The 25639-nt window shown below is 40.8% G+C and overlaps 1 protein-coding gene across 1 annotated transcript in view; it reads left to right on the top strand.

The window, feature by feature from the left end:
• Positions 1 to 991: 991 nt before the first annotated feature.
• tanc2a (tetratricopeptide repeat, ankyrin repeat and coiled-coil containing 2a) overlaps positions 992 to 25639 on the top strand; it is a gene marked incomplete at its 3' end in the record, with an annotated part of 73517 nt that continues 48869 nt past the window's right edge. Inside the window, exons 1-3 of the mRNA XM_079252587.1 lie at positions 992 to 1176; positions 24008 to 24115; positions 24196 to 24303. Coding sequence (XP_079108713.1) covers positions 24055 to 24115; positions 24196 to 24303 — 169 coding nt within the window. The 5' untranslated portion in view covers positions 992 to 1176; positions 24008 to 24054. The remainder of the gene's footprint in view (positions 1177 to 24007; positions 24116 to 24195; positions 24304 to 25639) is intronic.

Here is a 25639-nt window from a genome sequence, read left to right as displayed (position 1 = left end):
GGTGCCAGAATCCTGCTGAGGTAACAGGAGAGGCAGATGAGCTTCAGCTGAGCTTCTACTTGGGCGACATGATTAACTGAAATGCAAATGAACACATTTTTAGGTTAAATTGAAAACAAAAACACATTTAAAAAAGATAATTACTTTAAAAAAATTATACATTTCCTCTGATATTACAAATTCTAAGCAATTGCAATAAGTTATGGTGCAAAAGACATAAATATAGATCTATCTATCAATCTATCTATCTATCTATCTATCTATCTATCTATCTTTGTCTATCTATCTATCTATCTATCTGTTTGTCTATCTATCTATCTATCTATATCTGTTTGTCTATCTATCTATCTTTGTCTATCTATCTATCTATCTATCTATCTATCTGTCTGTCTATCTATCTATCTGAATATCTGTTTATCTATCTGAATATCTATCTGTCTGTCTATCTATCTATCTATCTATCTATCTATCTATCTATCTATCTATCTATTTGTCTATATATCTATCTGTTTGTCTATCTATCTATCTATCTAGATATCTATCTATCTTTGTCTATCTATCTATCTATCTATCTATCTGAATATCTATTTATCTATCTGAATATCTATCTATCTATCTATCTATCTATCTGATTATCTATTTATCTATCTATCTATCTATCTGATTATCTATTTATCTATCTATCTATCTATCTATCTATCTATCTAAATGTGCAGTTTTTCTTGTGACCACTAGGTGTCTGCCTGTCTTTAACCAACTTCATCCGAGAGGCTCCTTTGCTCACGTCTGCAGTGCGTCCGCGTGCGCGCGCGGGAGCACACGCTCTGCGCACCGGCCACGCCCCTCTCATGAATAATGCAACACCTACCGTCGCCAGAAGGAGTTTCGTGCTAGCAGGAGGAGCTCCTCAGACGTCAGCTCGTGCTCACCGATGGACAGAGATAAATGGTCGTAATATTGGTTTCCGTTCACCGATAAGGAGGTTCTGATATCCGGTCATGAATGGGGGACGCGGGGCGCGCGGGAATCCGCCTCACGCTCCACGTCTCCGCTGGCTTCTACCGGGAATTTACGCATGAGGACGCGGCGAGGGGCTGGACAGCAACCAGACCGTGACCGACCTGTTATCTACCGGTCAGACGTGTGCTCTCATCGGCCGTGAAAACAGCGCCAGAGGTGTGTTTTCTGTCGTTTCTGGGTTGCTTTCCGCACGCGCGCGCGTGTGTGTGTGTGTTGGATGTAACCTGTGTGTGATTGAAGGAAGGGGAGCGATTATAGTAGCGCGGCGTGGTGCGTGTATTCTGTCACGGATGTGTGTGCGTGTGTGGATGTGGAGCCAGCGCAGCAATAACATCAAAGACATCCATAACAAAAATCCCACTGGGCTCTGAAATCCTCCCAGTATCAATCCTCATCCTCCATACTGGCACACATGAGTCCCCTTTACCTGTTATTGATATGATCACGTGATTAATCAGATCATTCTGATTGATTTCCATCCTGTTGGTTAAAATATGCTGAAGTCAGCAACAGCAGCTCAGAATCACTGCATGCAAAATAACCTGCCTTCCTCTTCACTTCCTCTTCACACCTGGCTGTACTGGTACAGTGCAGGGCTGTTGTACTGGGAGGACTGGGAGTAATCTGCCTGTACTGGATGTCTTTTGGAGCCAGCTGGTGATTTACAGTTGTTTTGGCAGGAAACGGAAAGCCTTTGTTTAGAATTGACTGGATTATCTATGTTTATTGCTCTGGCTGCGAACAGATCTATAAATCTGTCCATCGTATTGTCTTCTAGCGTCCACCTCAGACATGTGCATCTCATTTAAAACTGACTTAAATGAACCGTTTCCCCATTTTAACTAGTTTTTTCCCAGTTCACTGTACCACGTTTGTCTCTGTGAGTGTGTACAAATGACCACGTTTGCTCCTAAAGTGTCATTTTTCCTTCATAAACAATCCTGCATGTGCAACGGCAAACAAATTCCCTTGTTTTTTTGTTCTGCCAGCCTCTTTTCTGGCTTCTTTTCCTAGACAGTGGCAGTGCAGATGGGTGTAATCCCACATTAATCTGCCTCACCCTCCTCTTCATCAGCGGGGTTTAACCCTGTGCTGATTAAAAGCTCCCATCACTGTGTCATTCATTAGTTTAATTAGATGAGTCACACACCATCACCAGTGCAAAGGAATACAAAAGACACTGAAGGGGGGTGGTTTGGTGTAGAGGCACCCTTATGGCACTTTTATGTCTTTTGTTTGTTTATTTTTTCCACAAATTCAGCGTTTATCCCAACCAGTCTGGCTGACTCGTTCCAGTCTGGAGCCCAGAATGCCAAGAAATCAGTGATATTCATCTCAATATAGCTTGATAAGTAATAAAAAGGTAATCTATGCCGGAGGGAAGGGGCTGAGTATAAGCACAGTTCATCACTCTGACTTCCTGTGGGAAGAAACTGTCTCTGAAATGGGCAGCGCGTGATTTAATGGCCTGGTATCATTTTCCACAAGGTGGGAGTTCTACCTGCCCGGTGTCCTTGATGATGCACATATCATGAAGCTGCCTGCGCCAATATTTTTCCTTAATTTGTCCTTCTGCCGTCCGAAGCAGTCCAGTCGCCATAAAGTAGAGCGATGCTCCCTGTCAGGATGCCTCCGGTGATGAAGTGTCAGGCCAGCAGCGTCGTGGACTAAATGTGACCCTCTGCATCATGATTTAGTTCTGCTGATGAAACTTTTTGTTGTTTGTACCAAGTAAGATCCCATTCTCTGGTCAGATGTAAAGATTTAAAGTAGCATGTTTTAAACAGAGCAGCGTCTTCAGACATTAATGTAGCGCGCTTGCAAGCTGCAGCATGTGAATAACCAGTAGGGGGCAGTGTGGAGGACCAGTTTGACTGGTCAAAGGGTGTGGTTTAGAGCAGGGGGTTTCACAACTTTTCCATCACATAGGCCTACCACCTCAGAAAACACCAGGCTCTCCATTCATTCGCTCATTATCTGAACCACTTAATCCGATCAAGCGTCGTGGGGGAGCTGGAGTCTATCCCAGCAGTCTTAGGACGAGATGTGCCTATCGGGCTATAAATGTTGGATAAAAGCGTCTGCTAAATTACTATAGAATAGAATAGAATAGAACAGAATAGAATAGAGAGGTGGGGTAAATCCTGGACAGTTCGGCAGTCAATTGTAGTATCGGACTCTCCTAGTAACGCCTTTATCACTGACATTTAGATATAGCAGAAGAGACTTGAGTTGTCATCTGACATCTGACAGGTGGGTTTGTTCCACATGATCTCTGGTTCACAGCTTTTATTGTGAAAGACGTTTGTCACCAGAGCTGACATTTAAACTTACTTATACAAAGTCCTTGTAAACCTCAGGGGTCTTTAACTGTACCTTCATATACCAGATATTACCAGAGGAGTACAATCCAGGTGCCACAAAGTAAAAGTCATGCTAGGCCTGTCACGGTAAATTTTGCCATTGTCTCAGATATGATTGCGATAGACGATAATATTGCGCCAAGTGATTATTGTTGTCATTTTGAAACCATTTTCAACTAAAATAACAATAATGCCATAAGAATGCAAGAACCCCCTTTCAAAGATCAACATACTTTCATTTCTAAAGATCATTTAGCTCGATGTGCAGACTAGTTTATGCTCATCCAGTCCCCAGTCTGCTAAAAGAGATCAGGATTTCTCCTGGGGTTTTGGCAACATATTTATCTAGAACATATGGTCTATAAACACCATGTAACACAGTTACATAGCCTATGGTCAGCTCATATAAGGGGACATGTTTGGACTTGACCAAAGGTGGAATGGTAAAACTGAATGTCTTTGATCGCCTTCAGTATGTTATTCCTCATGTCGTTGTAAACTTGGGGAATAGCCGTTTGTAACATGTATGGTCATCCAGACAGTTCATACTGACTGTGAAATGTTTGCAACAGTTTTCAAAATGTCGCATTTTTAACAATATTAAAGAGCAGCATGGCTTTACCAGCCACGCTGTCTGAGTGCACGCCATGTTACGCCGTCCTGTTTGTTTCCCATCTCTCGGTTAAACACCCCAGTGATCGTGGACTGTTGGGAAGTTTAAGGTCTTTCTTTCCCAGCTGGGAAAACTGGAGTCGATGTGCAGATGGAAGCTTGTTGCATTATCATGTTTAGTTAATATTGTCCTAGTTGGCTCCGATGAGGTACTGTGTGAGTACTGGTCCTCATCAGAAGCTAGCCTGAACACGTATGACAGCATTTTCTTCCTGGTGGTAATCTGGCGGAGGTTTTCACATGGGCCTAATTAAACTGCAGATTTGGGCCAAACATTTTTGCTGTCTGGGAGCAAGACAGTTTCTTCTCTTTGAAATAAATCGTCTTGTATGCAGATCTACACCTGCCTATATGGAGGCTTCTCTGATGTTTATGACGAGTTTTTTAATTAAGTGTGGTAATCAATTTGTTGCAGATTTGATAGGAAATTACACTTCTAACCATCAGGAGTCTAAAGAATAGATCACATCTGGAACTGATGTGTGAGTACAAATTAGTTTTGCAATTATATACCAATGGTGTATCTCAGGAGCAGGCGTATCAATAAAGGAAGGGGGTAAGATAGAATCCCCTGGAGTCGAGATGCTGAGGCAGGAGCTGGCTGAGATTTCTCTTGAGGCTCCTCTGTTATCAGGTAGAGGAGAAGATGATGAGGTGGCAGGTTGCCTGAAACGCAGCCTGAAGAAACGTTTAAAAAAATGTGAAAAGACCAATTGGCTTAAAAATTAGATAAAAACATGGTTGGACCAGATGGTTTTTTACTGAATGTCCTCATTAGGTGAGAAAAATATGACCGAAAATTAAAATAAAATCATGCTAAAGTAAAAATATATCTTGTAATAAATCAGACACATAAGATTGGAGGTAATAGAACAGAAAGGTAGTCTGGGACAGTTTTAATTTCTCATCTTTTCATTGGTTCATAGCAGTTCATAGCTTCCTTGACTTCGTGGTTGGATAGATAATACTCCAGATGTTTACAGTAAGTGACAGGGCTTGACAACAAGAAGCAGTGTCCAGCAACCACATCTTTTAAAAGAAAATTTAAACATATCTTTTAGTTGAAAGGCATGTCAGCTTTGTTAAAGTAACCTTGCATCACTTCCCGTCTTCTAAACTCAGCTTCTGACTCATTTTGGTAGGACACTGACATTCATTATGTACATTCCCGGAGCTGCTGTTGTCCTGTGGTGTCCCGAGGCTGAGAAACCACATTTCACAACTTTTTTTGTCCGCCCAGAGCATCGTGTTACAGCTGGGTTTCACTTTGTGGCACCATGTTACACGCTAGCAACTGGATATATGAAGCACGTTGAACACTGTTGCTGATTCATCTCAGAAATCTAAGAGAACGTTGTTGGTGGATGAGAGGAGAAGAACAAGAGAAGCAGACAGAGATAAGACGAGTCAACATCTGACTGACTTTTACTGGCTGGAGAGATCTCAGAGAAGAGACAGGATGCACGACAGATGAGTATACAATAAAAAAAAGTGAGAATTTCCAACAAAATTTATCCGTAAAACTTGAACAGAGTCGTCACAGTTAATAATGACACATGATAAGTACAATTATTTCAGATAATTATAGTCATATTTGCATATTCATCGGTTCCGTCTTCATTCAGACATGAAAATATCAGGATAAAACCAGCTCAATGTCACATTGCCAGATTGTTTTCCATCTTTCAATAAACAGATTGAGATGAGGTTCCAGATGATTTAATCTGAACAGTTTCCAGCTGTGAGCATCAACGGTGAGTCGCTGTGATGTGAAGAGTTGAATTACTGTTATAAAAGCGGGAAATAAAAGGAAAAAGGTGAGCATATCAGCGAGGCTTTTGTTTGTTTGTCTGGGGAAGGCTGTTTTGAGGCCACACACACACTCACACACTCTCCCTTCCTGTGTATGTGGGTAAGTGGCGGGAGTCTTTAGTGCTTTCAGGAAGTAGGGATTGGCTTCTCTGAGGAAGGAAGATAAGAGTGGTGTACAGTGTGTTTAAGTTGGTGTGAGTTCAGCTGAAGGCAAAACATCTGCGCTCTTCACAAACACCCTCAAAGACATGGATCCTGGTCAAACACACCCCTGTGTGTGTGTGTGTGTGTGTGTGTGTGTGTGTGTGTGTGTGTGTGTGTGTGTGTGTGTGTGTGCGTGTGTGTGTGCTCAGGGTTTAGACAGTTTGAAGGTGTGTTTGTAGCTCGGCTGTGGGAATACTGCCGGTGATTCCCCTCTGCTTTTACCAAGCAGCCAGTCGCCGTTTGGGAGGCAGATGAAGAGGAAACTGGGAAGACGTTTGGGGAAACGGGATCAGTGATCAGCATAAAACTCATGTTGGGTTGGCATAGCGACGGGTTTTATTATATAAAAAAGCTGCTGTGTTATTGTTTCCTGTGCAGCGCCTTGTTCTGGTTTGGTTGTTTTACTCTTCAGTATTTATAAAGCTGGACTGGATTAGAAATATTTCCTACAAGAATTTAAATCTTTACTCATTGTTAAAAAAAAAAAATCAGTTGTGGTAAAATTGATTGATTTAGATTTTCTTTGAATGCGTGGCGTCAACATGAGTGAAGGAATAAAGAAGTCATAATATTTTAGCCTGTTATGGACATTTAAATCTGTACTTTTTTTTATATAAAAATGGAGTTCTGAGTTTGTCCATGTGAGTGGGAACGCCACCACAGCGGTACTGGAATTGATTACCTACGGAAACATCTTCCTGTTGGTTGGTGAGCTGACTGCGTTTCTGGACGGGAAGACCAGCAGAATACACATTCTCAGAAAAAGGCATTAAGGTAAACAGCTGTGGTCTGAGCAGCATTTAAATATGGCGCAGCTCCTTCTTGTTTGTTCTGTCGCAGATCGCTGTATTCGCTGTCATGTGCAACACTGCCCCCTGTGGTTTCTAGTGGTACTGCTCTGTTAGCGCTGTCTGACATAAACCAGATGTGCAGAACATTTGTGTAAAGTTCTGCGTAACCCTGCTTCTGTCTCCTTTGAGGGAATTTATTAGATGTAATATAGACTTTGATCCCGAAAGGGTTACAAGAAGTTACCACATTTGTTTGGTCAGACTGTTTTATTTGTCCGTGGTGGTAACCTATTGATCGGCTTGCCACGATCAGTAAGAGAAAACACCACAATTCATTTAAAGTCTAAAAAAAACAGGCTAAATGCAGGATGGATGTTTGGTCGATACATGTTATGGATTGATGTGTGTACCTTAAGGCCTGTATATTGGTGAATGTACATACCCATATACATATGCATACACGTGTGTTTGTGAGTGCATATATGTATATGTGGGGGTGTGCATGTTAGGGATGTGACATTGAGAACAACTCATGATTTAATTCGATTCAGATCTTTGGGGTGTCGATTTGATTCTGAATCGATTGTCGAGTCAAACAGATTTCGATTGATAATCATTACACTTAAGTAACAAAAAGTGCTAATTTCCCAAGTAACTTCATTCTTTTACACGCCAGAAAAAACTGAGAAATTGTTTTGGCCGATTCAATTTAAATTGCAACATGTATAAAAGTTTTAGCTTGTAAATTTTTCTGCTGCTGCTTTAATACCCAAGAAGAAAAGTAAAAAGAGCAATAAAAACAATAAAAATGACAAAAACATTTTTTACAACGAACTACTTTTATTTATTTTTTTTAAAAAAACAATTTTTCGATTGGATGATCATGTAACAACTGATTGCATCACTTACCTGGCTTCCATGGAAACATGTCCACTGGAATCTCCGATCAGTTTTCAGTTGGATCGATGAAAATTTGTCCATGTAAACTTATCCTATTGACTCGTGCACCTGCTTCTCCGCCTACCTACCTGAAACATTCATCACCCAAGATTGTGTAACTTCCTGTCTGTGTGTGGCGAACTGGAGCAGAAAAAATGATTGATAGTGTTTCCATGGTAACGGATAGAGTTCAGACAGAAATACTCGCCGATCCTCCTACTTTAGGAAGGATCAGCAAGTATCTCCGATGCTAAAAATTAGTATTGGCTAAGATGCTAATATTTGCTGAGCACTTCCAGTTGCTGCATCAACAAGTCCTTCATGTGTCCAGATGGTTCAGTTCAGTGGATTTGTCATGACTTCGCATGTGGGACACGTCAGAAACATGGATCTTCTAAATAATGTCTCTTTAAATTTCTTTTGGTCATATTTGTTGTGTTAAATTGTCTCTTTATGTCGCGTCATGACAGATTTTTCTCGGTTTTGTGTCAAGCGTGACAAGAAAATGGAGGTCTTGTGTTGTGAACCTGCCAGTGAGTGAAGTTGCGCGTGTCCGATCCAAACGCAGTGTTTTAAACGGGGTATAAAAGTAGGTATAAAAGTGGACAAATCCACTCATACACAACTTTACAGAAGAAACAGGTCAGCTGATACATCACTATTGTATTCTTAGATTTTTGTTTTAGATATATGTTTCTATAAATATTACAAGGTGATATAATCCAGAGCCTGAGGTGGATGGCCACTCGCAGAAAGCTTCAGTTCGTGTTTCCAACGGGAACCTAATGAGCCTTCACACAAAGATCAGAGTCTGTCAGGAAGCAGGCAGAGCAGGTAGTAATTTGAATCGACTTTGCATGCTGTCTGAGCCCTCCTCACATCCATAGTAAGCCTTGATTTGCATCACTGAATAATGTTGACCAGCGACTTCCTGATTTTCCACCTTTCGTACCAGGTTGGTCTCCTTTTCCCTTCATTTCTGCCTCCATGCTTGACAGCAGAGCTTTAACAAGGTGTTGGAAACCTTCCTCAGAGACATTTCAGAGACGATATTCTGCATATCTCGATTGGAACCAGTGCTTATCTGACTTCCCGTTGTTTTTCTACCATCTCAGTCTGTCTATTCTCCTCTGACCTCTCACAACAAAGGATTTTGCTTACTGGACTTTTCCTGTTTTTCAGATCGTTTGCTGTAAACCCTAGAAATGGTTTTGTGTAAAAACTCTCAGTAGGTCAGCGGTTTCTGGAAAACCCAGACCAACAAGTCTGCCCCGTTTAAAGCTACTTATACCTGATAAAGTGGCACAAGTACCATGACTTCCACAGTCAAAGAGTTGTATTATCTTAACATTGCTGTTTGGCATAAACATAGCACATTAACATACCTTCACATATGAATCATTATTTATTTATTAATATCTATGAGATAAACTATATCAAAAACATTGGTTTACTTTACAAATCTTGCCAACGTTTAGCTTAATATTTCTTAATTCTGGTCCTCGAGACCTCGTGCCCTGCATGTTTCATTGGCAACCCTTCATGAACACACTTGAATGAAATAAAGGGCTCATGAACAGGCTTGATAGAACTTGATGAGGAAGTTAAATGATGTGACTCAGGTGCTTTGGAGGAGGAACGTGTCTAAAACGTAGAGGACCGGGGGGCCTGAGGACTGGAATTGAGAAACACAGCTTTAGCTAAAGTGAATCAATTTCTCTCTGGCCGTGGATGTCACGTAATCCTCTTCCTTTGTCAGGAAATGTGTGTTGCATGAACATGTTAAGTTGAACTACAGTCGGAGCTCAGTCTGTCCGTTAACTTGACTGCCCGATAGCATCGTCACGACCTTCTAGCTGGCTGGGGCAGATGTAGTACAGCTGGATTCACTGCACAGATCTAGTCTTTAACACAGCTGGATGATGCTTTGGTCAGGATTTTCTTAGAGTGAAGCAGCGGTTGGAAAGGCTTTGAGTGACCTGTCTATTTGCTCAAGTCTTCATGCGCTGTTGTTCACTCATAACGTCTGAAACCAGTTAGTCTAATTAAGGGTCGAGAAGGAAGCTAGAGACTTTCCCAGTAATCACTGGGCGAGAGGCAGGTTCATCCTGGACAGGTTGTCACCCCATCGCAGGACCCTGATACGTTCAACCGGACTAGAACTGAAACTGTAAAATATATGAACGACTTTAATTTGAATACAGCTTTTGCTTCACTGTTTTTGCAAAAATGATGCAAATCTATGCAAAAAATGTGGTTCTTTGTGGCTTAAGACCTGTTTATGTGCATGAAGGAGTAACTTAACCTGGGTAGTTTGTGTCATTTTACATCTGAACCAGTTTTTTGTTCTTTTCAAATAAGGAAATCTTGTTTTAATGATACAGACAGACATCATTCTAGTTTGGCAGAATTTCATAGGAGGCTCCTCCAACCAGTGTTCCTTGCACTTTTATTATAATATTGTGTACTGTATTGTGTAGCAATAGCATGTTAGTAACATAATCTGACCAGGCTCATTAAACTAACTTTTCTGATGTTCTTCTGCTGCTTTTACTATTCTGATGCTTAGTTGCACTTAGTCTGGAGTCCATATTTAGTGCTTTGCCTGTTGGCAGCTGTATGTCAAGGATCATTGTGCCTCTGTGACCTCTTTTAGCTTTCTTCTGCCACATAGGGGCACTACTCTGAATATAGACTTACAGATATTCATATAGATATAGATATACATTTAAACTGTAAGTGTAGATTACTTTTTTTGCTTGTCATTTTTCTTGATTTCAATTAGGAAAAAACAACACCGTAGCCAAACCATCATTCTGCTCCTATAACGCCCAAGAAGACACATAAAAAGATGGATAAAAAACAATAAAAATGACAATAATTTTATAATGGATTATTTTTATTTATTTGAAAAAAGTGGATTTTTTTTAAACAATAAAATACATTTTAAAATTGTGAAGCAAAAATCCAGATTTTCGAGTTTTTGACTTGATTTTCCCACCTCTACCATATTTATTATTAGCTGTGTTTCCATCACCCCTTACCTGATCAATCGCATTAATAACTGATGATGGAAACACCTGCTTAAAAAACACTCAAATCAGGCTGAAATGTTTTAATGCTCTCATGAGGAGGTTTTTACATGTCTGTATTAGACTATGTTATTTTCACACCACTGGATGGGACTTGGGGGTCACATGACCAGCGCATGGCAAGTAAAGATGGCTTCTGGATGACTTTTTTCATCTTCTGATCAGCAGCAGTAACTGAACTAGCTGCTCCAGAATGCTTTGTATCTCCATGCTCGAAGTGGAGCCTCGCGAGATGAGATTGTTTTACACCATTCAGTGGAAACAACTTCATATTGGAATTTTACTTTGTTGAATCTTTTGAAATGTCGCTTTTATTTTGTGAAAAACTAATGGAAACACAGCAGTCGATGAGATGGACTCTTCACTGCCCTCTGGCGATGAACTAACAACGTAAGGGAAGCATGAACGTATGATGGCAGTAAGTTTGAAGTGGACGTACCGATTTATGTACATCAAGGGAGCTGAAGCAGGTCTTTAGGCTTAGGCCTATGATGGGGACGTGTAGTATGTAAAGAATGTTTTAGTCAGTTTAAGTACCATTAAACATAATGTTGGTGTAATTCAGCTGCATTTTCAGGATCTGTGAGTCTGAAGAGTTTAGCTCAGTTACATCTATATGAAAATGTTTACATGTATTTTTAAAGCAATGATTTTAAACAAACCATGAAAAAAAATCGTACTTAATTTCTTGCATTATGTATATACAGACTGGTGCATCACTAAGTCGTGCTGCTTTTGGATTTTCTAAGTGATCAAAGCTTAAAAGGACATCTCTTTTTGTACCAATATGGCTCAATCATCATACGACTGGCTCCAGAATCCACAGCAAACATTCATGATATCCACTCAGTGCTACAACACTCGCAGTGTTGGAACATATTCAGTGGAAGTGTTGAACACTCAGTGTGAGCTCCACATGTTTGCTGCTTGACTCACTTCCACGGTGTGGGCAGGATAGCTGATAAGAAGCTCAGTCTGTGCATCGTGAATTAACACAGTGACACAGTGCCCGTCTTTCAAGGCTGAATCTGCTAACATGCTGTACCTGATGGGCAACAAGTGGTCTCATGCCAGCATCGTCCAACTGGAGCTCATTCTCCAGAGTTTTTATCCTGCTAGTGAAGGCATGGAAAGTTCTGGGATGACTAAACCAGCCGTACACTTCTCTGAAACACCAAGTACAGCTGATTTACTGTATATTGTTTTATATATTACCTTTTTGTCTTCAAGACATGGTGGTGTAGTTCTGATTGGCTTTTATGTATCTCGTTTTCGTACAGTGTTTTTTTTATATTCTTTTGTCCTTCCATCTACTTTCTACTGCTTATCTGGGGTTGGGGGTCAGGTTATGGGGGCAGCTGCCCAAGGATGCCCAGACTTCCCTCCAATTGGCAACCAATTCGCCAATTAATCAGCTTAATACCAAAGTGTTCCCTCATGGGCAAAGAACTGACAACCAGCCACTCAACTCTGTACTCCAAGGGTTGGGGCCATGTAGACCTGTGTCCAGGCAAGGGAAACCTGGATCCATTGTTTTTAATCATCATAGGTATCTGCTGAGCTGAGTCTCCTTCCTTTAGAGACCTGTTTGCCTAAATCTTCAGGACGTGCAAATGCCTGAAGATTGGGGAATGGTATATATAATATTGTATTAATTGGAATAAATGTTTGTAGTGTTAGTTGGGCTTCATTAATGTGGAGGAGTAGTATTATGAGCAGTTATTCATCAATGCTCCAAAATCAGTTTTAAAATGTAAATGTGGAAAATGTAAATAAAAACAGATTACAATGATTAACAAATCCCATCAAGCCGCATCACATTCACATCAGAACATAAACATCATATCAGATGCTGAAACTGAGACATGGAAATTATGAGCTCGCTCTGAATCTGCCAGCAGCAACACATCTGTAAAAATTAGGGGCGGGGCTTTAGCACGTTAACTCAAAATGAACTTCAGATTTAATTAAAAAAACATTAAAGCATTTAATCGCAGTTTGCCGAACAAAGTGGAACATTTGTCATGTATGATTTCTAGAGGTGTAAATCAGACTGAGAATGCATTTTATCCTCACTGAGCCAGCGTCCCAGTACAATGAAATGTCTTCCAGTACAACCCGTCCAGGAATAAACAGACATATAAGATAACAGGACCAGGCCGACTGAGGCAACAGCCTAATCAACATTTTGATAATGATATGATATTTAATGAATTAGGATTCTGTGTTTTCTGATCTCTGAAATTCAGTCACAATCCAGTTTCAATCCGATTCAAGTTCCACTGAATGATATAAAACGACATCAGAGGCAGAGGTGGATAATCCAGGTGAAAGTCCTGCCATGTTTTGGGATCTACCTCTGCATTTAGACCAGGTGTTTTCTAGGGGTGGGGAATCGAGTAAAAAAAAAAGAAATAAAAAAAAATCGAAAACAGTTTTAAAGTTTTTTCAAATAAATAGAAATAAACCATTATCAAAAATGGATTTCTTTTCTTCTTTAGCATTCCAGCAGCAGCATGATGATGTGGCTACTCTGGTTTTTTCCTAATGGAAATTAAGAAAAATGATGAGCAATAAAACTTTTATACATGTTTGAATCAAATTAGCCCTGAAAATGTCTCAGTTCTTTCTAGCATATGGACGAATGAAGTTACCTGGGAAATTAGCACCTTTTGTTACCTAGGTGTAATGATTATGAATCGAGAATCGGTTTTAAATTGAATCGTGAGTTGTTGTTGGAGTTGGTGTTTTCACCAACAGGCTCGTCTACCTGCAGTGGAGCTGAGCTAATTAAATGCAGCTGGTTTAGTGACTGGTTGGAACAGCTGCCGGACTGGACTTTTTACTTTGTGGCACCTGGATTATACACCTCAGATCACGGGTAATTCAACATCGTCAATTTACATGAAAATCCCCAAAGCAACTAGAATATCATTTAATATTTAGCTCTGGTATTTTCATGAACACATTCATACATTATCCCAACCGCTTAGTCCGATGAAGGGTAGCTGGGGGCGAAAGGTGTGGTACACCCTGGACAGCTCGCCAGTCCATCTCAGGACCTTGCATGAACTCGTTTCAATAAAAAATAGTTCTTCTGGCAAAGAAACTTGTAATAAACGGAAAATGACTCAAAGCATTTTCAAAATAAAAGTGAGCATGACGAATGGTTATTGCACCTAATTCTGAACAATGTCTGCATTTTGGATCAATGTCATTGACCACAAAACTGATATATTATGTATTATTACACTCCTAATGAGTTGCTAGCAGAAGCACGCTCCAAAGCTCGGTTAAACCACTGCTGCCAACTTAGCAACCAGTTGTCTGGAACCTCTAGCGACTTTACTTCAGTCAAGCAGTTAGCCACAAATTTAGTGAGTTTTCCTGGTTTTTAGAGACTGAGGTGAAGTTAACCTTCAACACACTTTGTGTAAGCGCTAGACAGCTGTCAGCTGAATGCGCCAAAATACAGGAACACACTTCACTGTTGGTGAACTTTCAGGAGCACATTTAGAAGACGATGATGTGTCTGAAGGGGAATGTTTGAGCTATTCTTCAACGAAGAGATCATCGCTCTGTTCGTCCGCCAGACTAATCTCTACGCGGACCAGGTAAAAGACACAAAGTGGGACGGAGCAGGACAATCGAGTCGTGTTGTTCACTTTGAATTTCAAGGTAGAATGAACCCCTGATCTTCACCAAGAAAAAGTTCCAAAGAAAAACTCTAAATACATTTTTGTTTGTGTGTTGTTTAATTTTTCAAGAAATGTATGTAAAAGACTGAAAGACACTGAATATATTTTCTCATTCTTTATTTATTCATGTACAAAATACCAGGCTGTTACAACAATAAACAAGATATGAGCTTTTGAAACAGCAGGATTTTTTTTCTTTGTGAAAAAGAATGCAGTTTATAAGGAAAAAATGTCATTTTTTTATGCAGTGATGAAGGTTAAAATAAGAGGAGATGCTACATGATGCTAGACTTGGAGCTGCTTTTCTTCTTGCTGCCATCAAAATGAGCTCATGGTTTCCACAAAATTGTGAAATGCCTCAGCTTCAGCGTCTGATATGTTGTTTATCTTCTTCTAGGAATAAAATATGCATTTGTAAATCATTGCACTTTGGCTTTGTTTATAGTTCACGCAGCGTGCCTGAATCAGTGTAGTATTGTAGTATTTGCTGTGATTACTGGCGCTTCTGTTGTCATGCTGTCGCTGACTACAGCAGAAACCTGGTCCAGACCTTCATCTGTCTCTCAGCAGCATCGTTTTTCTTACGATCTCTCTGTCGGAGTTTATCTTTTATTCCATGTTGGCTTCATGACTGAATGCAGCGTCGGAGGCTGGAAAAGCGGCTCGGTTAGCTTCAGGGCCGACTCTGCATGCTAAAACAATTGTAGCTGTTTCTGATTTGGCAGTAATCGGGTCAGCCATCTGTGTCGTCCAAGTGTGTTGTGTTGCTGAAAAGAAACAGCCCCTCTTTGTCCAACAATGTGCCAGCATGATGGTTGCTAATTTTAAGACCTGGACTGTACGTGCAGATCCTGGTTTTAGCAGCATAAAGGACCAGTGTGGAGCTGGAGATTATCTGCAGCATCTCACTACGAGGTGGCCGGATGACTCGGTCTAACTTACTGTTATTACATTGTAACTACCAAACAAATAAACAAAAGAGCCCTCAGTGTGTGTGTGTGTGTGTGTGTGTGTGTGTGCGTGATTAAGACAGAAAAAGTTAGGGAGCTGAGATGGGGCAGTAACTGACAACAGATGGTGTGTGTGTGTGAGCTCTTCCACACACGAATGAGCTTCTCAGCACGTTGGCGCTGAGTCACATTTACTGGCTGCAGACCGATCGGAGTGACTCCTCACTTCCCACATATCTGTGTTTGGTGGTTTGTTTGTGGTCGTGTACGCTGTCCTCACACTGAGCGAAATGCAGAAACGGCATATGTCACACGCCGCATCGCAGCTGTACCTTTACATCATCAGCATGTAGAGATGGAGGAGATGAAGCCGTTTAGCTCGGACGCTCTGAAGGAAATGATTCAGTGGAGGTGATTGGACAGCGGCGTGGTGCCTCAGTGTTTATTTATTGTCCAGTTTATAACCAGTATTACTCATTTTTAGTGCGTCGAAATACACAACTGTGGTGAAGCAGATAATTTATGATATGAAGGATACTTCATCATGCAGAGCCCTTTCCTCCTCGGTGTAGGATTCAAACCATTAGCCAATCACATGGCAGCAACTCCATGCACCTCCCCAAAATTTCAGCCGTGTACAGGGGTGATTTTAGCTGTTTTTATTAAATGTTGCTTTATGCATATATGAGGGTGTTCAAATTTGGTCCTTGATGGCCGCCGTCCTGCAGGTCGTTGATGCTCCAACACGCCGGGCTCATTTTAAACGGACCCAACAACCCGACCAAACCGGCTTTCCACGTAAAGGAACCGCAAAAGACGGCTCAGCAGCCCGGAGTTCAAATCTTTTATGTTTTATATAAATGTATATATCTATATCTATATAAATATAAATGTGTGTGTGTGTGTGTGTGTGTATACTCTGCCAGACACGGATGAGTCCTGCTCTGGTTTTTCAGACATTGTCTCATTTGTCTTTCGTGCATTTACATAAAAAGCCAACATCTTCCATCCCAGACACATGCAATGTCACATTAATATACGTGCAGCAGTTCAGTCATGCGTGTGTGTGTGTGTGTGTGTGTGTGTGTGTGGGTATGTTTGGCTGGGGGGGTGCAGCCTTGGCTTTTTTCGAGCCAATCCCATCATTCCTGCTCGCTTGTTGTCAAGGATTAGCACACTGACACACATGGCACCCCATGCAAGGCCGAGCTAGCTGTGTGTACGTCATATCTAAGGAAGCAGAAGTCACCCAGGCTTTGAGGGAAGGTTTCTCAGACACGGATTAGACTAGCCAAGCATAGTTGGAGCTTTTTTATGTCCAGGTTTTGTGGTATCTGCTGCTGAGACCTGCTGCACGCAGCAGGAATATGAAGGATATCATGTTTCCTGTTTTTTTTAAAGGAAGACTTGTTTACATATCCCACACTTGCAGAGCACCAAGGCGTGGTAGAGTTTGTCTTTGTGGAGCGACTGCTCTCATGCTCGCCTCGCACCTGGCGGTAGAGGTTTCAAAGCTCCACTCCTTTGTGGACACACACGCATGGAACGGGATGTTTTCCCCAGGAGGAAACCTAGGGAACAATAGGAGAGAAAAGAGGAGGCTTGGACAGCGTGCAGTGCATCTGTCTGCCACGTTCCACACATTGTAATGATGATCTGGTAGCGGCTGAAGCATCCATCATGCAGCTGGATGTTTACTCTGTGTTGCCGTGACTTCCTCTTTGCTGTTACATGATAGAACTAACAGAAAGAGCAGAGGTCATACCGATGCAGTGTGGACATGGCCATCTGGGGTCTGTTTGCTATTTGGGTTCCCTAAACACAACAGTTTTGTGGTTCCCCCACCAACAGTAAACACACCGTCTCAGCCATCACAAAGAAAGTAGATTTCCATGTTCTAGCGAAGTTGTCTTCATTTCCAGAATAACTTCTCACTGTTAAACCTCAGGAATCAGATTGATTTACTTACTTCTTCTGTCTTTACTGACCATAATGTCCACTTCCAATAAACCCCAAACAGCTGCCAAGCAAAGAAGTTTTAAGAATTTTAACACTTTAAAGGCTTTTTTCTTACTTCATGTCCCTGTTCTGTTTATCTTTTAGTCACGTTAAACACATTTTCTAAAAGTCTAATAGTTATAAAAATATATATTTGGGCCTTCTAAGATTTTTTCAAGATTAATAGTCAAGTCTTTACTGTTAACCATTAAAATCAGCCTCAGTAATGCCTGTGCTAAAAATAATGTTACCTAAGGCTGCATTCACATCGGGATAGTCGGCTAGACTGCTGGTTCGGTTGGGGACTCGGCTCAGTTGTAGTCCCACCAGAGGGACTACACCAGAGGTGGCGCTACACTGGTATTCAGCAAAAGACAGGACAAGACTGGCATGAAGAAGAAAACTCTGTTTCCTCCACCTGCGAGTTAAACATGGAGACCAAACTATGGCTGTTTTGGGTTTTTTGTCCTTATGCAAGTATCCTGCAGAAATCCACTGCAACAATGGACGCAGTATGAACACCAGACGAGGCAGAGGACCCTTAACGCCATCACTATGTATTTACCCACAATGCAATGCTACGTCAAATACAGGAAGGGACTTTTTTTGTAGTCCGCTTCCTGTATTTGCTCCATTTGAAGCAGATCTGACCTGCGTTTGTAGGCTTCCTTGGTCTGAATCAGAATTTGTTTGGCACATTCACATTTCCCCAAACGAAGCGACTTTCCGAACAAATAAACTGGGATTCCAATCAAAAAGGTTTGTGAATGTGTTCTTAGTTACAAGGTGACTTTTAATGGCTGGTTTCTGCTCCGTTATGTACGTACATGGGGATGTCTGTTTCAAATGTTGTCATACGTCGCTGGCCTCATACTTCCATGTGACTTTCACATTGCCGTGGTTATTATGTCAGCTCATCCACTAGTGGGCAGTGCAAAGTTTAGCTCTGCATTTTAACAGCGGCTGTTAGCGGTAATGCACCGCTATAAAGCTGTTAATAACCGCCCCAAAAACACCAGAAGAGGAAGAAAACTACAAAGGCTTTTTTGTGGGCTTTTTATTTGGCTTTTTAATCTTGTTCCTCTTTTTTTCTGTTTTTTTTGTTTTTTCTGGTTGCATGTCAGCTCAACACTGCCCCCATGATTTCTGTTGGTAGTGCTCCATTTTCTGCATCATGTGACACATAGCTAGCCCTTTAAAAACAGACCAAATTATGCAGGTAAGTGACACAGATGACGTACAATGTTGTCTGGCCTTGTGCATATCTGTCATCTGCGTCCAGCACAAAGAGATTTACATAATGACAAATAACTAACATTTTTTGCAACAAAAGCCAATCGGTGGGTAATTAGCAGACTGGAGTCTGAGTGCTGTGTTGCAGCCGGGAAACTTATAAAACCGGCAGGAGACTCGAGGACCAGGACTGAGGATCCTGTTTTTAATCCTTCTGGATTTTGATTCTTCTTCTTCCTCATGTCATCATAACTATTAACACATGACCGCACGTTACCATGGCAGCTTTTTTGTGTGTTTTTAGCAGATCATGTTGCTTCAGGTCTTGTTGACAATAGAACCGGTCTCCAATGCCAACGCCCCGCCCAGTGTAAACAGGAAGTGCTTTTTTCCACACTGTGAGCTCCTTCTCCTCAGAAATTAACCCCAAACACTTGAAACTGCTGCACAACATGTCTAACCCCCTTATGATGCCACAGTAAAAAAAACTCAAGTTGCTACACCAAAATGTAACCATGTTGAATATAGCTCCAACACCAGGTAACAGGAAATACCTGTAACCAACACATAAAACCATATATCTTGGCCAGACCTGGCGTCATTGATGCCAGTCATGCCCTGAACTACATGGTAAAATACTGGATAAGTTACAATATGGATCTATAGCGCCCCCTAGAATAATTCAGTTCGTGTAACATTAATGTCTTCTTTGAGACTTTGCGAAGATCAGAACAACTTCAGACTATTATAGTATGACCAAGCAGCAACGTCCGGCGGTTAAAAGTGAAGCCTATGCAGAAGTGCATAAAACTGCAGTTCCCCCTTCATCCACTAGGGGCTGCAAAACAGAGTGAATCCCCATAGACTCCCATGTTAACAAGACCAACTTCACAGCAGAAATAAACATGTTTACAGCAGAAATAAACATGTTTACAGCCTTGTTCAAAATTCCATTTTTGGTTTAATAGGTCAGGTTTACCTTCATGACAACTGGGGGGAGTGATTTTTTTTCTAACTCCCCCGTTTAAAAGTAATTTAATCTCAAAATTCGACATATTTAGGGACGTGTCCTTTGATTGACAGGTACCAATCTCCCGCTTCAAGTAAGAAGAACATAGAACAATTGCGATTTTTAGCCGGTTAACAACGTGACTTTAGCCCACTTACTTCTGTTAGCTGGTTAGCTCCTGTTATCTCCAGGTTAGCTTGGTTAGCTCTTAGCTACAGAAAGCTCAGAGTTTCCTCGATGTCAATCATCCACCATGACGCTCACAGCCCCCCTCTCAGCTCCACCTCCTTGACCATATCTGTATTTTTTGAGTGAGTTGACCCGCATGCCCCTGCCAAGATGGCGATGGTAGGAGCTACCCACCGAGCTTCAATTCAGCTCTTCAGGTACCTATGGGTGACGTCAAAGAGGCTCCGTCCATCTCTTTATATATATTCTCTGAGTATAACAAAGGAAGTGAAGAGCCGTATCACATACCCCACCATGACCAGCAACCCCACAATCACCACTGAGTTCCAGCAGGTTTGCTCTATCCAACAGCTTAAACGCACAGTTTAAATTTAGTTTATTATCAGGACATTTTTATAGGACACCTTTTTTAAGCTAATATTAGAGTTTTATTTATTTATTTATTTTCAGATTTTAAGCAAACCATGACTCATGAATCGATCTTTAATCGTGCATTTGATCACTCCAAAACTCCTTTAAGATATAAGTTGACCACTTAAAAGCCACAAGTTTTCTTCATGTTGTAACATTTTTTTTTATTTTTTATTTCTGTCTGTTAATTCAGGAAACAGATTATATTTCAAGGCAATATTTAACTGTACTTTATTTATATAGTACTTTATTAAACACATAAAAGCAACCAAAGTACTTTATAGGCCAGAAAGCATCAAAGGTCACAACAGTTGAGATAACTGTGCAGAGAGCTTGTTTTATCTCAGCAAAATGTTGGTTTATCATAACTGAAGCATTCTTTTTTATCTGAGGAAACACTGGAGAGTTTTGTCCTGGTTGATGCAAAGATGCTTTTTCTAAAATCCAACAAACCTGGCTTTTAGATCCTGTTCCCACATTGCTTTTAAAAGCATCTCATGGTTTCTTTGAGCCTGAGACATAACTTATGTTTTCACACAGCTGTTTTTCCGCCTGCCTGTAGAACGGCAGTGGTGAGACCTCTTCTGAAGACCCATTAGATCCAAACATTCTCCATAAATTTCAGCCTAAATCCAGCTCAAGTTTTTAATTAAACTACATGAGTTTTTAAATAAACACAATATTTTAGAAAAATATCAGTCTGGTTTCAGAGCAAACCACCGTACAGAGACTACGGGATGGCAAGTGTAAAACTTCAGCATTAAAGTTGTTGTTCACACATTTTTATTATTTATCTCACTTTTCTCATATTTAGCATATTTTCCCTGTATTTTTGTATATTGTAACATACATATATAATAATGTCAAGTACAACTTTCAATCTGATCCAAATCTAAATATTTAAAAATAAATAATATAATAAATATTGATTCTTAAAGAATTATTAATTAAATTGTAATTATTAATAATATCAACGTTATATCTTAAATATAAATGTTTAATCTAAATGTTAAATAATTTATGCTAAAAAAATCGTTTAAAATTTTTACACTTGGCACCCCATGGGAGACGGCCCTTTTAAAGATAGTTAATGGTCTCAGGTATTATCTGGACTCTTTGAAACTTTCTGTACTGGTTATACTGGTTCTTACTGACGCATTTGATTCAGTAGATCGCCAGATTTCATTACACAGAAGTCTGGTGGGTGTCTCAGGAACTATTTTAAAATGGTTTTACTCACAGATCAAAAATTTTTCATATGTATGGATACTTAAGAAGCTGTGAAATAACATGTGGTGTTCCTCAAGGTTCAATCTTAGGCCCATTACTTTTTAATCTGTACATATTGCCTCTTGGGGACGCCGTCAGTAAGCGCAGCTTTAGTTTTCACAGCTATGCTGATAATCTACAGCTTTACATCACCATGTCTCCCAATGACTTAGAGCCGCTTAATGTCCCTTTAAACTATATTTTAGCTGTAAAATGGTGGATGGCAGAGAACTTTCTGAACGTAACCATCGGTCCTGAAGACAGGAGAGAAATCATTTTATCAAGCCTGCAGAATTTTAAAAACTTCACCTGGATTTTTTTTTGACCTAATAAAATGTTACAAAAACAGATAAGATTGTCATCTTAAAAACATCGCCAGAATCTGCCCATTTATGTCCCCTGCCAGCACAAAGGTACTGATACATGCTTTTATTTCTAGTAGAATAGATTACTGTAATGCTCTGCAATCTGGTCTTACCAACAAGGATTTAACATACAAGTACTTTTAAATCACTGCATTGGCTCCCATGTGGTTCAGGGTAGGTTTTAAGGTTATTTTAGTCTGTAAATATTTTAATGGTCTTTGGTCTTCATATTTGTCTGACCTGATTTTAACTTTTAAGCCTTCGTGGAACCTGAGGTTACCTGGTACCAGCCTATTAATTGTCCCAAAAGTTAGAAGTAAACCTTCTGATGAGGCCTTGTTCCATCATTACAGTCCTTGGCTGTCGAACAGCCTGCTGTTTCTGTCATTAGGCTTTTAAATGTTCAACATTAAAGCCGTAAATGTTTGCTTTTATTTAAAAAAAAAAAGAAGTCTATTTTCTGTCTACCATCTGTATGACAGTAACTATCCTGTAATTTGCTATTAAATCCAACCCAAACCAGTTGTAGTAGTGAAGGGAATTCACTTAACCCAGCACGTTTCATTTCACTAACTACATCAGATCATAGCCAGATTTTAATTTGGGCAATAAACTCCTACCTTTGCTCCGTTTCCGTAGAAACTCCTGGCTGAGGTGAAGATGCCTTCGCTAAACTACTTTACACTCAGATTTGCATCAGTATTCTTCCAAGACCACATCCACCACAGCTTACACCAGCACGGGGTTATATCTAATACCCATTCTCATTAAGGGATTGCTTAGCAACGGCAGATGGTTGCCTAGCAACATCATAACCAGACAGCAATTTGGGTGTGTGTCAAAGTCACACTGTAGTAAGATAAGGGAGAGGGAGGCGGGGAAGGAGTGTGTATGTGTGTCTGAGAGTAATGATAATACAGCAAGTCAGACAAATGAGATATTCTGCACAGTCAGCTGTTTTTCTCAAGAACACTCACAAAGCATGTGTTAAAAATGAACCGTCAGCTCTGCGTGAACCAGTATGAACTCTGGTATCATCGTCTCTAAAGCAGTTGCAGCGCAGAGTTCCGCTGTTTGGTGGATGCAGGTCGGTTCAGCTGATGAGTTAACCACCAGGAAGAGCTGCAGGCAGAAAGCTCTTCTTTCATGGGTTGAACAGATGGGAACTATCAAAACACAAGAAGGTGCAGCTGTTGGCTTTAAGAGAAAGATAAAACGACCTTTTATCGAGTCCACCTTACCAGTACCGGGTTGGACCTCCTTTCCTGCCGTAGTTCTGGAGTTGACTTAGATCTCCATGTTAACATGAAGCATCACACAGTTGCTGCCCAACTGTAATGAGAATCTCCCGCTCCACCACGTCTACATCACACAGTTTGGTTTGCTTTATCAGAGATTTTTTTTTTAAGAGAACTGGCGAAGTCCAACATGAGTCAGTCAATAAACTGGAAACCAGTCGGTCCATTTGCAAATAATTACTGGTACAACAGAAGTTATCGCCATTGTAGCTACGCAGGAGCAATCTGAGAGCACATTCACATCAGCCTTTCTGGTCCGAATCCGAGTCTGTTTGCTAGGAAAGTCCGCTTTGTTCGGGGAAATGTGAAAGTGCCAAACGAATTCTGATTCAGACCAAAGAAGCGGACTCGGTCCTTCTACAGGCGCAGGTCTCGGTCCGTTTCAAACGGACCAAATACAAGAAGAAAGACCAAATATAAAAAGTCACTTCCTGCATTTGGCATAGCATTGCATTGTGGGTAAATATATAGCGATGGCGTTAAGGGTCCTCTGCCTCGTCTGGTGTTCATACTGCGTCCATTGTTGCAGTGGATTTCTGCAGGATACTTGCATAAGACACAATAAAAACCCCCATCAGCCATAGTTTTAACTCCATGTTTAAATGGCATGTTAGTTGCGACTCTGAGCTCAGCTTGTTGACAACGTGGCTGGATATGAGGTGGAGAGGAAATGATGACTTGTTTGTCTTCGCAGGAGTTGTCGACAGGAAGTGTTGGCGTGACCTGTCGCTGTGAGAAAGCATGTTCCGAAACAGCCTGAAGATGCTGCTGGGAGGCAAGAGTCGTAAGATGAACAACAACGGTGAGTTTCTTTATGAATGTGTTTCTTAGAGTTCGTCTGAAACCCTGCTCCAGTCTGACTCGGTTTCTTGTTCCCATCAGGTGGCAGCAGCATCGACTCAGACGGCTCAGACATCAGAATGATGGAGGGCTTCACTCGCTCGCTGCCCTCCTCCCCACTCCTCAACCTTCGCCTGACCAAGAGATCTGGTAGGGCTGTTTACTGCATGTAGCTCACCAGCAGAGGATTAAACCTGGTTTCTGCTGCCAAAGAAAACTGGAAATGTTTGAACCAAAGGGTCTGGTTCTCTAAACATCTCTGTTAGCTTGTTGTGCTAGCTTGTTGGTGTTCAGTCACATGACTCTGGGAAGTTAACGTACCTCCAGCAAACAAAATGGTGGACAAATAAACCAAATGTCTGATATGCAAAGAAGATTAATTGTTTTTATGACTAGTTTTACTTTAAATCTGAGTTTCAATTCAATTCAGTTCAATTCAACTTTATTTATATAGCTTCAAATCACGGCAATGCCATCTCAAGATGCTTTACAGACAGGAAAAAACATAATGAAAGCCAATTCATAATAGCTTATATAAGGAAACCAAAATATTGGGTTGAAGAACAGTTTAGCAACTAGACATCTTTAAAAACAAGCTATGTAATTTTCAGACCATAAAACTCCACATTCCTGACTGGTTTGATGACACAGTGACATCTATCATCCACATCTCTCAACGCGTTGCTGTCCAGTTGCATACCGAGGCTGAGAAGCCAGAATCTACACTTTGTCTTTTCCAGGACACCTCGTGAGGTTTCGGTCGAGTTTTGACTTGTGTGTGCATCACACGCTAGCGAGCGTATAAAAAAAACACCAGCCGTTGTAAAGCACACCATGGCTGATCCGATATTACCAGAGGAATAGAGGAAGACAAGTAAAGTTAGTTTTTACAGCCCATTTCATGTAAAAAAAAGACAATTACAAGTGCTTTACATCAAACTTTAAAAGCAGGAAGCATCCCGCTGTAAAACCAAACTTTAAAAAAGAAACTACTTCTCCATTTAGAAGTAATTTCATGTCACAATTTGGCATATTTAGGGGCGTGTTCTCTTGATTGACAGGTACCAGATGTCCCGCTTCAAGGAGGAATGTAGATCCACGGTTTTTAGCCGGTTAACACTATGATTTAGCTTTAACCACCTACATCCGTAGGTGAAAGAAAGACGACACGCGTAACATTGCCAAGATGTTGACCGTAGGAACCATCCAATAAGCTTTAGTTCAGCTCTTTAGAAACCTACGAGTGACATCACGGAGGCCCCGCCCATCTTTCTACATACCGTCTGCAGATTTCATCTTGTTTGATCCCAACTAAAGGTTCTTGAGCCTCTGTTCCCAAAGTGTCTTTAATAAAAACACATTGCTTCGTTGTCTTTTCTAAGACTTCACTAGGAACATCAATCAGGATGCTCTGGTCTGACCTGAGCAGGTTGACCACCATGTTACACCCAACTTACAAGACGTCACATGACACTCAGCCATTCAG

The sequence above is a fragment of the Telmatherina bonti genome (assembly GCF_933228915.1).
Source record: "Telmatherina bonti genome assembly, chromosome: 14".
NCBI lineage: Eukaryota > Metazoa > Chordata > Actinopteri > Atheriniformes > Telmatherinidae > Telmatherina > Telmatherina bonti.
This window is presented reverse-complemented; position numbering and strand designations above follow the sequence as displayed.